The following is a 15,548-nucleotide window of genomic DNA, read 5'->3' as shown; positions in this document are numbered from 1 at the left end:
AGATTCGTTGGCAATAATTGCTGACGATTCACCCAGTACTGATAATTGACTGGGAGTGAACACGCAATTATCATTGATTCCATTGCATCATTGTTATCGGGAACACAATCCACCCCAGACTAGTCTCTAGGCTATAGCCCTGTCGTAAGCCCTTTCTCGGCAACGACAGAGTTTGACTCCATCGTAGATCGCTCGCAATAAGAATCCGCGATATGCTGTCGGATATCATGCTGTCCGCGGAAACTAAGGGCCGAACCGGAAGTTGGAGATGACGAGATCGGGACAAGCCTCTGGTGGTGTTCGATAGAGGCTACAGTACGCTGGAGGATACCCAGCTGGACTTACTCCTCCCTCATTTGAGCTCAACAGGTTGCGATGCGACACCGAGGAATGAGCTTCCATGCAGGATCAAGAACAATCACTGTCCATGTCACTGTCGGAGTCACCTCGGGTGTTGCTCCTCCCTCTGAGAAGTCACCAACAGGTGTGTCGGTTTCGCAACGCTCTCGAGACCGATTTGGACCACACTCACCCACGGAGCCATAGTCCGATCAACGCGCCTAGCGAAGCCGCGGCACCAAGGACGAGGAAGGAGACTCGATTTGCTGATCTAGCTGATGCGGCGTCGTATCTGGCGAGCGTTGAAGTAGAAGACCCATTTTCACTAGACGTATAGTGTAGTGGTATCACGTCTGCTTTTAAACCGAAACGGATCCTGTCATGTCCATTCTCACCCGATCTCGTCTGGCGGCGTATGATTACTATCTTGCGGAGGGGTCGCTAACGTAGGCTGTACTGTGGGGTAGGTCTGCGGTGCTCCGGGTGGTGGCGCAGGCATCAGGGTACCTTTGATGTGCCCTGTAACTTGAGCAAGATACTACTACATTACAACGATTTCAGTAGGGTGTATTTCACGTCATGATCTCTCATTATTCGCGGTTGCATTCGAGCGGCAATGCAACCGATGCGATTACATCAAACCACGCCCGCCATGTACGTCTCAGAAACGGAGAGATTTACAATGAGGATTTGGGAATGCGGGATCCACCACTTCACCCCGATACGATTCACGAGTGTCTTGTGGCCTTCTGAGATTTCGACATCACCAGTGTGGGAAAATATGCAAATGGTCAACCACATGTGTTGGTGACAATATGAAAATTGTCAGGAACTTTTGAGAAATTCTCAATGGTTTCTGTATATTTCTACCCGAATTCGTGTACTTAGCTTTGGAAACTCCTGAGCTCAGCAGCTGAGGGAAGCGATTACATATATTCCTACTCCAACACTGTATAGGAAACTCCTGAGCTCAGCTGTACTCCCCAAGAGATCCCAATGTGAGCTATTATGTATCTGCTCACGCCTCATACCTGTCGGTGGTGCTTGTTGTTGTTGCTGTTGTTGTTGTTGTTGCGTTGGAAGCATCCCCGGTTGTTGTAGTTGCGGAATGCCAGGAAACCCACCGTTCGGTACATTCACGAAACTGCTGCGACTGCCCAGCCCTGAACCTTCACTCCAAAGGTGCCGTTGCGACAAAGACGACCTGACAAAGCTGTACTCAGTAAGAGTGTAAACTGACTTTTTCTCTTGAGTTTTTACTGCGAAATTGAGTAAGAAATATTCCCGAGTAGATAAACTTCAAAAAAACAACTCTTTGGATTTGTTGTATTATTATTATTGTAGAAGTTCCCGTATGCCTTTGAGCTCTTGTCGTGGACCAGCGTTCAAATCCCCCCCTATCCATTTCTTTGTGAACCTATTGTCGCGTCAGGGTGAATAACAGGCGGGCTTGAATAACATGACTATGAGTTCATAAGGGAATACATCTAGTTTCCTGGAAGTTGCTGGTGCAACATCATTTCAACTCCCCGTAGCACACAATGTGTCTGTCTCGGGTGGAGCAATCCCCTAGCTATGCTTATGATGAAGATATGTAGTCTACATCTACTGAGTATAATCAGGTCTGCAGGGCATTCTCCTTGCTTTCACATCCAATGTAGTGTTATCTCAATGGAGCAATCATTTGCATCACAAACCAGAGAATATTCCGATTCCTTATGAACATAAATTTCGCGCGCAGGCTTTCGAGTGCGAATTTTTATGCGGAATTGAATCGACACGACTATGAATTCATCAAGTCTCTCCTCAGGAATTTAGTCAAGAAACCCGCTACCGTTTTCTATACACTTACACCGTTGTGTCCAATCGGTGGCTTCCAGAGGCCTGAAGAACAGTACACGATGATGATATTAAATCACTCACGGAAAGGCAGGAGGTATGTGCTGGGTCGTGATGATGATGATGTAATAGAATAGGTAAATGCGGCATTCAGCTGCGGTTTATGACAACAATTACAGCAATGAAGTCGCGGCAGAGATCCCGGGTTCGATCCTCGGTAGCTCTGCTTTATTATTCAACACAGGGAAGGAATTCGCACATAGAAAATGATATTCGGGGAAGGTGATAAGAGAAGATTCATTAGTGATGGTTACGAAGTAATCAAGTTTAGTTACAAGACCAGAGTCATCGGTGCGGAAACAACCACACAAAAAAAATCGAGAGTGCGGTAACTTGTGTCGTCGGCGAGCGAAGTAGACCGTTACAGTACTGGGGCCCATTTCACAAGCGTCCTTAGATTAGGACGTCTTTACGTATAGGATTTTAACCTTAGGACGTCCTTACCTAACTAAGGCTATTTCACTAGATTTTCCTTACCTAACGTTAGGATCCTATACTTAAAGACGTCCTTACCTAACGTAAGGATGTGCTATCTGAGGATATTAGGAATCCTTACGGCAATTAAACACAACGTAAAATGTTATATAACCGGGATTCGAACCAGGATGTCCCAAACACCAAACACAAACTTTACCACTCCACCATTTTATACTTACTTCTAACGAAATACGGATCGGTTCATCGAAGCATGGGCCACAAAGGTAGTGCCTCGAGGCGCCATTCAGCAGATTTAACAGATATAACCACTTTTATTAACAACTGGTACGCGTAATGGATCTTGACGAAGCGGAACTAGGAGATACGAAAGAGGGCACTCATGGCTCAACAGGAAGCTTGGGTAGCTTGGCAGCAAGCTGGTAGAGCGTGGGCGAAGTTTCAGTTTCTGCTAAGAGGGCCTTTTCTGCTATGGAGGAGTCCTGCAGTAACAAAACGCCTGACTCTAGCCAAGATGAGTATTTGTAAGTAGTTTCATATGAAGTTTCAAATGAGTATCGAAATTATTGTCGAGTTTTGTTAATAGTTGTAAGATTTTTGTTTAAGTTACAAATTAATTTAAAAATGTACATGCAGAGTTTCGAACCAACGACTGTTTGGCGGAGCGCAGCGAGTCGTCTTGCACACTTTTAACCTTAGGATTGCCGGTAAAGTACCCCCCCGAGGTACTTTACCGTGAGGATGAAAATTTCCTTAAAAATATAGCTTGTGAAAGCCGGGGCGTCCTAAAGGCCAATTTTTAAGGAAAAAGGCATCCTAATGTCCTCAATCCTAACGGTAAGGATCCTAATATCCTAATGTCCTAACCCAACCTAAGGAAAGGGCCCTTGTGAACGCCATTCATCCTTAAATTGCATCCTAATGGGTTAGAATCCTAACATTAGGACGCTTGTGAAATGGTCCCCTGCACATATACGATTGCGAGAAACATCTAGGGGGCTTTTCGTAGCCTGTACTCCAGGCCAGTTGTGAGTTGCTCGTGGTATATGTATACTTTCCCTTCGCAGTTGCGACGCGGGCTCGTTTATCTTCTCCCCGCCCTCCCTCTCCCGGGTTGAATCACTCGGCTGAGACAGCTCGTTGGCCGACCTCCGGAGATCGACCTCGAGCGAGCCTCAACCCTGTGATTTGGCGGCCCGACGTGCGGGTTTCTGGTTCGAGTTTAGTCTTTCGACCGAATCCCGCATTCAGGGTCCGCTGTCCTGTTTACCATACCACCCGGTGTGAGTGGGTTGTTGCCCGTTGGTAACATTTGCGGTGGGTTTCAATGAGACACCAAGCGAACCAGTTCTGCCCGCAAGCGTCGACAGACGCCATGGGCACCAGACGAGTCGGGCTAACTAATTATTTATTAATACTTCTATTTTAGCTCGACATAATCGTGCGTGAAATAGTCACATTCTCGTATTTCTTCTACAGTTCTCACTAATACGATCGATCCCACTCCAGTAGAATCACCTCCACGTATGCAGTGGAGTCGGTTGAATCACCTCCCGCCCTGAATTTCTTATCAAGTCATTTTACTCTGTCTACATTTCGAACCTATCTAGCAATGTCATCCAAATCCTGCACTGTTGTGGACTAACACGTTGCAATGCAGATGTTCTCTTGAAGGACTAGGGAAACGCAAGATTTAGATGAGCTGCTGACGATAGGCTATATACAGCTCGAATAACTGTTGTACAATGTCTGCTAAGGTGTCAGCTATACATAGCAGAGCAAGAGAGCAAGATATCAAGCCAACTATGAATACTTATCAACAAACATCACTCTCTGTGCGTCTGTGTGCTACTTTCGCACGCAGACCCAAGTTCTGGTATAAATCCTCTACACATCTTACGTTGTGTTGAACACTCTCTATAGAGTCAGTCGTATCCTCTCAACAGTTTGGGTGTACGGGCGAAATCTGTTCGTTTTTCACACAGACGCTATCTATTGGTTGTTAAGTTTATGACTTCCGCATTTTCAGTGGAGTTTCACCCGTGATATGAAAACAACATAGCACTTTTTCAACTCCTGTTTTTGCAGAATTATAACTTCAATTTGCAGAAGTGGTCGAAAGATATGGTCAAAGATTCTCGTTTAGTAACTTCAATTTCGAAATTTAAATTTAGGAACTTTGATTTGTGCATTTGTTGTCCTGCGCAAGGTGAATCAGGAGTGCTTTTTTTGGAAACAGAATTATACACGTTTGACATTACGGTAGGTTATACGAGTCACAAGTGAAACGTTGACCATCAACAGCAGCCTTAACCAATCAAACAAATAAACATCGTGCATTCAGGAGTGCTCACGATAACAAGTGAGCAGCCTGGCACTACGAGGAATTTGTTAATGGCAGTTTTTAAGATGATGCAACTGTCAGTAACCCGTAACGGTTAACCCGAAAAATCAGCCTCATGAGCAAGGCATATTGAGTAAGAGTATCACTCAGCCAAAAAATCAACTTTAGATTCTCGAGTCAGCTCAGAGATCCACATATCCTCGCGATGATCCTGATTTCTCGCTCCAGAGTAAAAAATCAGTGAATCAGGTTTTATTACTCACCACCTGATTTTTCCATCTGAGTAAATACTCTGACTCAGCTGTTGCATCAGGGTCCGCTCTCTGAAGATATCTGTGGTCGTTCAAGAAACCGATTTCGGAATCGTTTACTACCCGTATAATAGAATGCTAAAATCGGTTCTGAATTCCAGAATTAATACAATGAACGTGGGGTCTATCTCTTTATTGTTTTGATTAGTGATAGTATCAATCTGTAATCATTTCAGCATTCATTAGCCTTATCCCTAACTGACGCTTCAACCCTCTTCCCTACATATTGAGTTCAACGGCTGTGATCACAGTATAGCACAGAGCATGATCGATATTCACGTGAGTACGTAGTTGTTTTTGTAAGAATAAGGATTGTGGTTTCATTGAGTTATAACAGCAGAGTTATTAGTTTGTCATCAATAGACGTTATTTCAGTGGAGTTTCACAACCCGTTTTACGTGAAGTGGTGAAAAACGCGATATTATTCGCGGTGATATGCAGTAGTCGTGAAATACGTTTTTCATATCACTGTCGTGAAACTCCATTGTTTCCATGCACTCGCTAGTCTTCGTCATTTTCTAATGGACGTTAAGTTCACTACTCGAGAGCTGGGTCCATGATGAGTATTGATAACTGAGAATGTATATTTGGGTGAATCTAGGACGAGCTCGGGCAATAGGTGGATGCTTTCCCCGAGTTTGACCCGATTGTCATTGGAGTTTCACAACCCGTTTTACGTGAAGTGGCGTTAAACGCGATATTATTCGCGGTGATATGCAGTAGTCGTGAAATATATTTTTCATATCACTAGGGTGAAACTCCATTGAATGGAATCTGGAGTTTAGCATTGACGGAGTATCGTGTTATACGTGTGAGAAGCGTTTTTGGAAATGATTTTGAGCTCTGAATTCGCTCCTGAGAAAGTTGAAATTATGGTAGAAACAGCCGTTGAAGCTGTACCAATGTGGATAGTGAAAACTGCTGCTCGAATTCACTTGATCGCGTTACTCTTCGTGCAGTGCAGTGTTGGAGTAGGAATATATGCTCGCTTTCCTCACCTGAGCTCAGGAGTTTCCTGTACAGTGTTGGAGTAGGAATATATGTAATCGCTTTCCTCAGCTACTGAGCTCAGGAGTTTCCTATACAGTGTTGGAGTAGGAATATATGTAATCGCTTTCCTCAGCTGCTGAGCTCAGGAGTTTCCTATACAGTGTTGGAGTAGGAATATATGTAATCGCTTTCCTCAGCTGAGCTCAGGAGTTTCCTGTACAGTGTTGGAGTAGGAATATATGTAATCGCTTTCCTCAGCTACTGAGCTCAGGAGTTTCCTATACAGTGTTGGAGTAGGAATATATGTAATCGCTTTCCTCAGCTACTGAGCTCAGGAGTTTCCTATACAGTGTTGGAGTAGGAATATATGTTCGCTTTCCTCAGCTGCTGAGCTCAGGGGTTTCCAAAGCTAATTATAGATGTTTGTATACGAATCTGGGAAGGAACTCTCTCAAAATTCCCTCCCAGAATTTTCATATTGTCATCACCAACACATGTAGTTGACCATGTGCATATTTTCCCCCCACACTGATGTAGTGTTAACGGAGGCAGTAGTAAGCGGCATGTTCGACCTACTCAAAAATTGAAAATTTTTTTTCCAGTACGCGCATGCAAATTTCCACTTTTCGGAATTTTCATGTTTTTTTTCTGGGGGGTGTAATCTTTTTGCGATTCTTTCCTGGTAGTTGAAGACTTTTTTAGTAAATTTCTTGGAGAGTACTGTATGCAGTCAATATTGGAAGGTGAGTTTTCATCTCGTTTGAAAAGCGCGCGCCATTCTGATCGATTTGTATTAATGCCTCAGGTAAAAAGATCAAATCGGCAATATTCGTAGCATTAGGAGTTTTATTTATTCGGAGAATCTCTCGAAGTGAGATTTTCGGCGGAAAAGTTTGTCAGTGTTTTTGGAGGAATATATGTTCGCTTCCTTCAGTTGAGCTCAGCTGTTCGCTCACCCGTTATAGGAGTTTACATACGAATTCGGGTAGAAGTGTTCAGAAATTAACGAGAAATTTCCCAAAAAAATTCCTTGAAATTTTTATAAAGTTAATTTGCACGCATGCACAACAATTCAGTTCTGCGAGAGCGGTCGTTTCAAGGCTTGCTGACGAAATGGCTGTTGGTGATGCCCGTTCGTATGGTACTCCCAGCGATGATAATATACACTGCGGCTAAGTAAGCTGAGGGGTGTATGTGTAGTGGAGTTTCACACGTTTTACGTGAAATGGCGTAAAACTCCAGTCGTGAAAAACGCGATATGTAGTAGTCGTGAAATATACTTTCCACTAGTGTTTTTCATATCACGGTCCGTGAAACTCCAATAATATAGATAACGATGGAGTTTCACCCGTTTTACGTGATGTGGTAAAAAACGCGATATTCGCACTATGCAGTAGTCGTGGAATATATTTTTCACTAGTGTTTTTTCATATCACAGCCGCCCGTGAAACTCTGTTAATCTCTACAAATCAACTGAGGACACGTAGTTTCCAATTTCGTTTTATAATTATGTTTATAGTAATTTTTAGAGTAGTACTCACTTGCGCTGATATGAATTAGTTTGGATACGTTATTGAAGTAGTAGACAGACATGACACGTAGCTGTTGTTAGGGGTGAGAGACGATATGAAAATGCATTCGCGATGAATGATCTCTTACCAATTACTGGAACTTTCGCTGTAACTATATGAATAAACGTGATTTGAATCGTAAGAACTCTAGTAAGTAAGGGTAGAGCTAGCTTGTGAAGAGCTATATTAAAACTAAGAAGAAAACGTTAAAATTTTTTTTTGGATTTCAGATGGAAATTAAAATTGGAATCGGGCAGTGTACGAGGAATGTCGGATGCGATACGTGAGTGCTGTTGTTGTTGAGAAACGGGTGGAATAATATCAATGGGAACCTTTTCGCAAAAAAATTCGAAAAGATGGGAAAAAATTGGAAAAAATCGGGAAAAAATTGAAAAAATTGAAAAAAATGGAAAAATTAGAAAAAAATGGAAAGAAATTGAAAAATGGAAAAATAGAAAAATGGTAAAAGTACTCAAAAATGGAAATGAAATAAAATGAAAAAGGAGAAAATGGCAAGAAATTTCCTTATGTTTTTCGAGATTTATTCTAGCGTATGAGAAAGGATACTGCCTTTGTCATTCATGCTTATTTGACGTAATGTGAATCGAGGAAATTACGGTTCTGGTTTTTTCCCCGAGATCATGTGGTGCCGCAATTATTCACGTTAGTTACTCTACATTGAACGCTGCAGTGTTGGGGGAATATATATTCGTTTTCCTCAACTGAGCTTGGGAGTTTCTCTAGTGATTATAGAAGTATATTTACGAATTTGGGCGCTCACAGAATTTGCCTAATTTTTTCAGAATTTTCATATCGTCAGCGACAATTTCATTTTGGGGATTTTATGCAATTTTTTGAAGGAAAATTTCTCATTCATAAATTCGCGAAGAAATAATGTTGTTTGTGTTTTAGGTCTAATAGGACGACACGCGTTACGGGCGTATGTGACTTTCGAAATATACTTTTATTTTGTGTATTTGTGGAAGTATTGGAAACTCAATAAAGTGAATGTAAGTTTTCTCCGTTTTTTGTATCATTGGGTGGTGAAGTGGTGAAAAACGCGATGATATTCGCGGTGATATGCAGTAGTCGTGAAATATATTTTTCACTAGTGTTTTTCATATCACTAGGGCCGCCCGTGAAACTCCAATATGTAGCCAGTGTGGGGGGAAATATGCACATGGTCAACTACATGATTTCGTGACAATATGAAAATTTTGGGAAAATTTTGGGTTTGCGTACACTTTAGCTTTGAAAAATCCTGAGCTCAGCTGAGGAAAGCAAACATATATTCGTTAAAAATATATGCGCACTTTTTGTAGCCGAGCTCAGGAGTTTATATGCGAATTCGGGTAGAAGTGTAATACAGAAACCAATGTGAATTGTCACCAACACATTTGCATATTTTCCCATACGGCTGAATAGTATCGGATGCGCATGCGTGCAGGTTCATCTGGTTCCGCGAGATTTGAATATAACGCGAGAAAAGAGGATGGCGAAATTGAAGCGCTCTTTACGAGGGTTGAGGCAAATACATGTAGGGGGACCTGGGTTGGTAGAAGTGGGGCTTCACAACCCGTTTTACGTGAAGTGGCGTGGAAAAACGCGATATTATTCGCGGTGATATGTAGTAGTCGTGAAATATATTTTTCACTAGTGTTTTTCATTTCGTGTTGTTTCTTTGTGGTTGTGGAGAGATAGTTGGTATGCACGCACGCGCACTCGAAATTGTAATATATTAGTACTTTTAAGCTAGGTGGATATAATCGTGCGTTAATATTTCACATTTCGGGATTTCTTCCACAAATTCTAATTACATACCCCCCCCCCCCCCCATTTTCAGCATATGCCCCTCTTATGCGTTACTTCTTACTTATTAATTCTAAGCAACGAGCACTCATCTGAGGTCTGTGGGTTGATATATACGTGCGGTTTTGTGGTAGATACATGCTGCTGTGAATGCTGATCACATTGACGTGTATGAGGATGATGCAATGAGAGAGGTAGGTAGATGTGACGTTTTACCCCGGGGAAAAACGTTCGGAGTATATGACAGGGTGGGTAAAAATAACACTGATATTTGGCATAATCATGTTCTGAGAGTTTATATACAGTAGTTTATATGAGCAGTTTATGAGAATTTGGGAATGTTGATCTAATTGATGTGTATGAGGATGATGCAATGAGAGAGGTAGGGAGATGTGACGTTTTACCCCGGGGAAAAACGTTCGGAGTATATGACAGGGTGGGTAAAAATAACACTGATATTTGGCATAATCATGTTCTGAGAGTTTATATACAGTAGTTTATATGTTTATATATTGCAACCCGATGAGTGTATATGATATATTTGAGATACTGCTGAGGGTCTATGACTCGGCTCCAGATCATTAAACACAATTACCTATACTCTAGCAGTGATGCTTGATTCCGGAAGTGCAACCCGATTAGTGTCTATGACTCGGCTTCAGACTATCAAATACAATTACCGATACTCTAGCAGTGATACTCGATTCCGGAATTGTAACCCGTTTAGTGTATATGATATAGTTGAGACACTGCTGAGGGTCTATGACTCGGCTCCAGATCACCAAACACAATTACCGATACTCTACAAGTGATACTTGATTCTGAAAGTGCAACCCGACTAGTGTATATGATATAGTTGAGACACTGCTGAGCGTCTATGACTCGGCTCCAGATCACCAAACACAATTACCGATGCTCTAGTAGTGATGCTTGATTCCGGAATTGGAACCCGATGAGTGTATATGATATATTTGAGATACTGCTGAGGGTCTATGACTCGGCTCCAGATCATCAAACACAATTACCTATACTCTAGCAGTGATGCTTGATTCCGGAAGTGCAACCCGATTAGTGTATATGATATAGTTGAGACACTGCTGAGGGTCTATGACTCGGCTTCAGACTATCAAATACAATTACCGATACTCTACAAGTGATACTTGATTCCGGAATTGCAACCCGTTTAGTGTATATGATATAGTTGAGACACTGCTGAGGGTCTATGGCTCGGCTCCAGATCACCAAACACAATTACCGATACTCTACAAGTGATACTTGATTCCGGAAGTGCAACCCGATGAGTGTATATGATATAGTTGAGACACGGCTGAGGGTCTATGACTCGGCTTCAGACTATCAAATACAATTACCGATACTCTCGAGTGATACTTGATTCCGGAATTGCAACCCGATGAGTGTATATGATATAGTTGAGACACGGCTGAGGGTCTATGACTCGGCTTCAGACTATCAAATACAATTACCGATACTCTCGAGTGATACTTGATTCCGGAATTGCAACCCGATTAGTGTATATGATATAGTTGAGACACTGCTGAGGGTCTACGACTCGGTTTCAGACTATCAAATACAATTACCGATACTCTACAAGTGATACTCGATTCCGGAATTGTAACCCGTTTAGTGTATATGATATAGTTGAGACACTGCTGAGGGTCTATGGCTCGGCTCCAGATCACCAAAGACAATTACCGATACTCTAGCAGTGATACTTGATTCCGGAATTGCAACCCGATTAGTGTATATGATCTAGTTGAGACACTGCTGAGGGTCTATGACTCGGCTCCAGATCACCAAACACAATTACCGATACTCTACAAGTGATACTTGATTCCGAAAGTGCAACCCGACTAGTGTATATGATATAGTTGAGACACTGCTGAGCGTCTATGACTCGGCTCCAGATCACCAAACACAATTACCGATGCTCTAGTAGTGATGCTTGATTCCGGAATTGCAACCCGATGAGCGTATATGATATATTTGAGATACTGCTGAGGGTCTATGACTCGGCTCCAGATCATCAAACACAATTACCTATACTCTAGCAGTGATGCTTGATTCCGGAAGTGCAACCCGATTAGTGTATATGATATAGTTGAGACACTGCTGAGGGTCTATGACTCGGCTTTAGACTATCAAATACAATTACCGATACTCTACAAGTGATACTTGATTCCGGAATTGCAACCCGATGAGTGTATATGATATATTTGAGATACTGCTGAGGGTCTATGACTCGGCTCCAGATCATTAAACACAATTACCTATACTCTAGCAGTGATGCTTGATTCCGGAAGTGCAACCCGATTAGTGTATATGATATAGTTGAGACACTGCTGAGCGTCTATGACTCGGCTCCAGATCACCAAACACAATTACCGATGCTCTAGTAGTGATGCTTGATTCCGGAATTGCAACCCGTTTAGTGTATATGATATAGTTGAGACACTGCTGAGGGTCTATGGCTCGGCTCCAGATCACCAAACACAATTACCGATACTCTACAAGTGATACTTGATTCCGGAAGTGCAACCCGATGAGTGTATATGATATAGTTGAGACACTGCTGAGGGTCTATGACTCGGCTTCAGACTATCAAATACAATTACCGATACTCTACAAGTGATACTTGATTCCGGAATTGCAACCCGATTAGTGTATATGATATAGTTGAGACACTGCTGAGGATCTACGACTCGGTTTCAGACTATCAAATACAATTACCGATACTCTACAAGTGATACTTGATTCCGGAATTGCAACCCGATTAGTGTATATGATATAGTTGAGACACTGCGAAGGGTCGATGGCTCGGCTCCAGATCACCAAGCACAATTACCGATACTCTAGCAGTGATACTTGATTCCGGAATTGCAACCCGATTAGTGTATATGATATAGTTGAGACACTGCTGAGGGTCTATGGCTCGGCTCCAGATCACCAAACACAGTTACCGATACTCTAGCAGTGATACTTGATTCCGGAATTGCAACCCGACTAGTGTATATGATATAGTTGAGTCACTGCTGAGGGTCTATGGCTCGGGTCCAGATCATCAAACACAATTACCGATACTCTAGCAGTGATACTTGATTCCGGAATTGCTATCCCATTTAGTGTATATGATATAGTTGAGACACTGCTGAGGGTCTATGACTCGGCTCCAGATCACCAAACATAATTACCGGTGCTCTAGTAGTGATGCTTGATTCCGGGATTGCAACCCGATGAGTGTATATGACACAGTTGAGACACTGCTGAGGGTCTATGACTCGGCTTCAGATCACCAAACACAACTACCGATACTCTACAAGTGATACTTGATTCCGTAACTGCAACCCGATTAGTGTATATGATATAGTTGAGACACTGCTGAGGATCTATGACTCGGCTTCAGACTATCCAACACAATTACCGATACTCTACAAGTGATACTTGATTCCGGCATGGCAATTCGATTAGTGTATATGATATAGTTGAGACACTGCTAAGGATCTATGACTCGGCTTCAGACTATCAAATACAATTACCGATACTCTACAAGTGATACTTGATTCCGGAATTGCAACCCGATTAGTGTATATGATATAGTTGAGACACTGCTGAGGATCTACGACTCGGCTCCAGATCATCAAACACAATTACCGATACTCTAGCAGTGATACTTGATTCCGGAAGTGCAACCCGATTAGTGTATATGATATAGTTGAGACACTGCTGAGGGTCTATGACTCGGCTCCAGATCACCAAACACAATTACCGATACTCTACAAGTGATACTTGATTCCGGAATTGCAACCCGATTAGTGTATATGATATAGTTGAGACACTGCTGAGGGTCTATGGTTCGGCTCCAGATCATCAAACACAATTACCGATACTCTAGCAGTGATACTTGATTCCGGAACTGCAACCCGATTAGTGTATATGATATAGTTGTAAAAGCACTATAAAGCCGGATATAGCAGTTAGATAAATTGTAAAAAATGGAAATTTCCCTTTGGGACTTACTCTACACGACTAGAAATGAACACGATGTCATTCATCACATTTCAGAATACCCATGGAGGGCACCAACTACTCCATATTGAGGATAAGATCCGCAGTTGACGACTCGTCAGTGGAAGCCTCGCCCGATGCCGTTATTGGACTTTCCATTGGACTTGATCAACACAAGAGTACAACTTGAGCCAAGATGGCTACAGACCTGTTCCTGTCTCTGCCTCTGACTATCGACTTGACTACTAGCTAAGTAAAAAAGCGCTCGCCTTGGGGATCGATTACACCATCAGTGACGGCAGTTTCTTCCACCACAACGTGATTTCTTGCAATCTGCACGAAAATCGCCCGCGAGTCTAGTAGTTCGTACCAGTGGCTCTTATCGGCAATGCCGATTCGGCATCAGTGGGATGCTACGTGGATGCCTGAGGGACTTTTGGGTAACGGCGGGCCGGAGGCCCGCCTACTCCAAGGTTTTAACCACACCTTCCGCGGGTGCGGACACTCGACCCGGATTGTGCGGACACTCGGCCCCGGTAGAACATCACTCTCTGTGCGTCTGCGTGGTGCTACTTTCGCACGCAGACCCAAGTTCTGGTGTAGATCCTCTAGACATCTTACGTTGTGTGGAACACTCTCTATATGTGAATAGAATAGACCCAGCCATAGTATGTGACTTGAACTTGGGCTTATAATTCCAGCCATAAAAAGCAAGATGGCATCTTGCTCACTTACAACAGCACATTACATGACATGTTTTGTGCGAATCTTGCGCACTTACAACTTCCCAGCATTGCAACACTCTTCTAGCCTCGTTCTTTGGACACTTGTCGAGCTTGTGCTTTACATATAGAGGCAGTCGTATACTCCTAACAGTTTGGGTGTACGGGCGAAATATGTTCGTTTTTTACACAGACGCCATCTATTGGTTGTTAAGTTTATGACTTCCGCATTTTCAGTGGAGTTTCACCCACTGAAAATATGAAAACAACATAGCACTTTTTCAACTCCTGTTTTTGCAAAATTATAACTTCAATTTGCAGAGGTGGTCGAAAGATATGGTCAAAGATTCTCGTTTAGTAACTTCAATTTCGAAATTTAAATTTAGGAACTTTAATTTGTGCATTTGTTTTCCTGCGCAAGGTGATTCAGGAGTGCTTTTGTGAGTGGAAACAGAATTATACACGTTTGACATTACGGTAGATTATACGAGTCACAAGTAGAACGTTGACCATCAACAGCAGCCCTAACCAATCAAACAAATAAACATCGTGCATTCAGGAGTGCTCACGATAACAAGTGAGCAGCCTGGCACTACGAGGAATTTGTTAATGGCAGTTTTTAAGATGATGCAACTGTCAGTAACCCGTAACGGTTAACCCGAAAAATCAGCCTCATGAGCAAGGCATATTGAGTAAGAGTATCACTCAGCCGAAAAATCAACTTTAGATTTTCGAATCAGCTCAGAGATCCACATATCCTCGCGATGATCCTGATTTCTCGCTCCAGAGTAAAAAATCAGTGAATCAGGTTTTATTACTCACCATCTGATTTTTTCATCGGAGTAAATACTCTGACTCAGCTGTTGCATCAGGATCCGCTCTCTGAAGATAACTGGGGTCGTTCAAGAAACCGATTTCGGAATCGCTTACTACCCGTATAATAGGATGCTAAATACGATTCTGAATTCTAGAATTAATTCAATGAACGTGGGGTCTATCTCATTATTGTTGTGATTAGTGAGAGTATCACTCTGGAATCATTTCAGCATTCATTAGCCTTATTCCTAACTGACGCTTCAACCCTCTTCCCTACATATTGAGTTCA

General features: G+C 42.5%; 2 protein-coding genes across 2 annotated transcripts in view; both read left to right on the top strand.

Annotated features, from left to right (window-relative positions):
• Positions 1 to 7,378: 7,378 nt before the first annotated feature.
• Positions 7,379 to 10,283, top strand: Pmar_PMAR022311 (hypothetical protein; the record flags this gene model as incomplete). The annotated part of the gene is made up of 5 exons (XM_002785524.1): positions 7,379 to 7,494; positions 7,931 to 7,997; positions 9,337 to 9,426; positions 9,833 to 9,892; positions 10,245 to 10,283. The coding sequence occupies 5 exons, from the start codon at positions 7,379 to 7,381 to the stop codon at positions 10,281 to 10,283; spliced, it is 372 nt and encodes a 123-aa protein (XP_002785570.1).
• A 5,141-nt stretch (positions 10,284 to 15,424) lies between these two features.
• Pmar_PMAR022310 (hypothetical protein) overlaps positions 15,425 to 15,548 on the top strand; it is a gene marked incomplete at both ends in the record, with an annotated part of 7,786 nt that continues 7,662 nt past the window's right edge. The window contains one exon of the mRNA XM_002785523.1: positions 15,425 to 15,430. Within this exon, the coding sequence (XP_002785569.1) occupies positions 15,425 to 15,430 (6 nt within the window). The remainder of the gene's footprint in view (positions 15,431 to 15,548) is intronic.

Source organism: Perkinsus marinus (genome assembly GCF_000006405.1).
Source record: "Perkinsus marinus ATCC 50983 genomic scaffold scf_1104296932410, whole genome shotgun sequence".
NCBI classification, from domain to species: Eukaryota; Perkinsozoa; order Perkinsida; family Perkinsidae; genus Perkinsus; species Perkinsus marinus.
The sequence above is the reverse complement of the archived record's forward strand: the minus strand, read 5'-3'. Positions and strand labels throughout refer to the sequence as shown.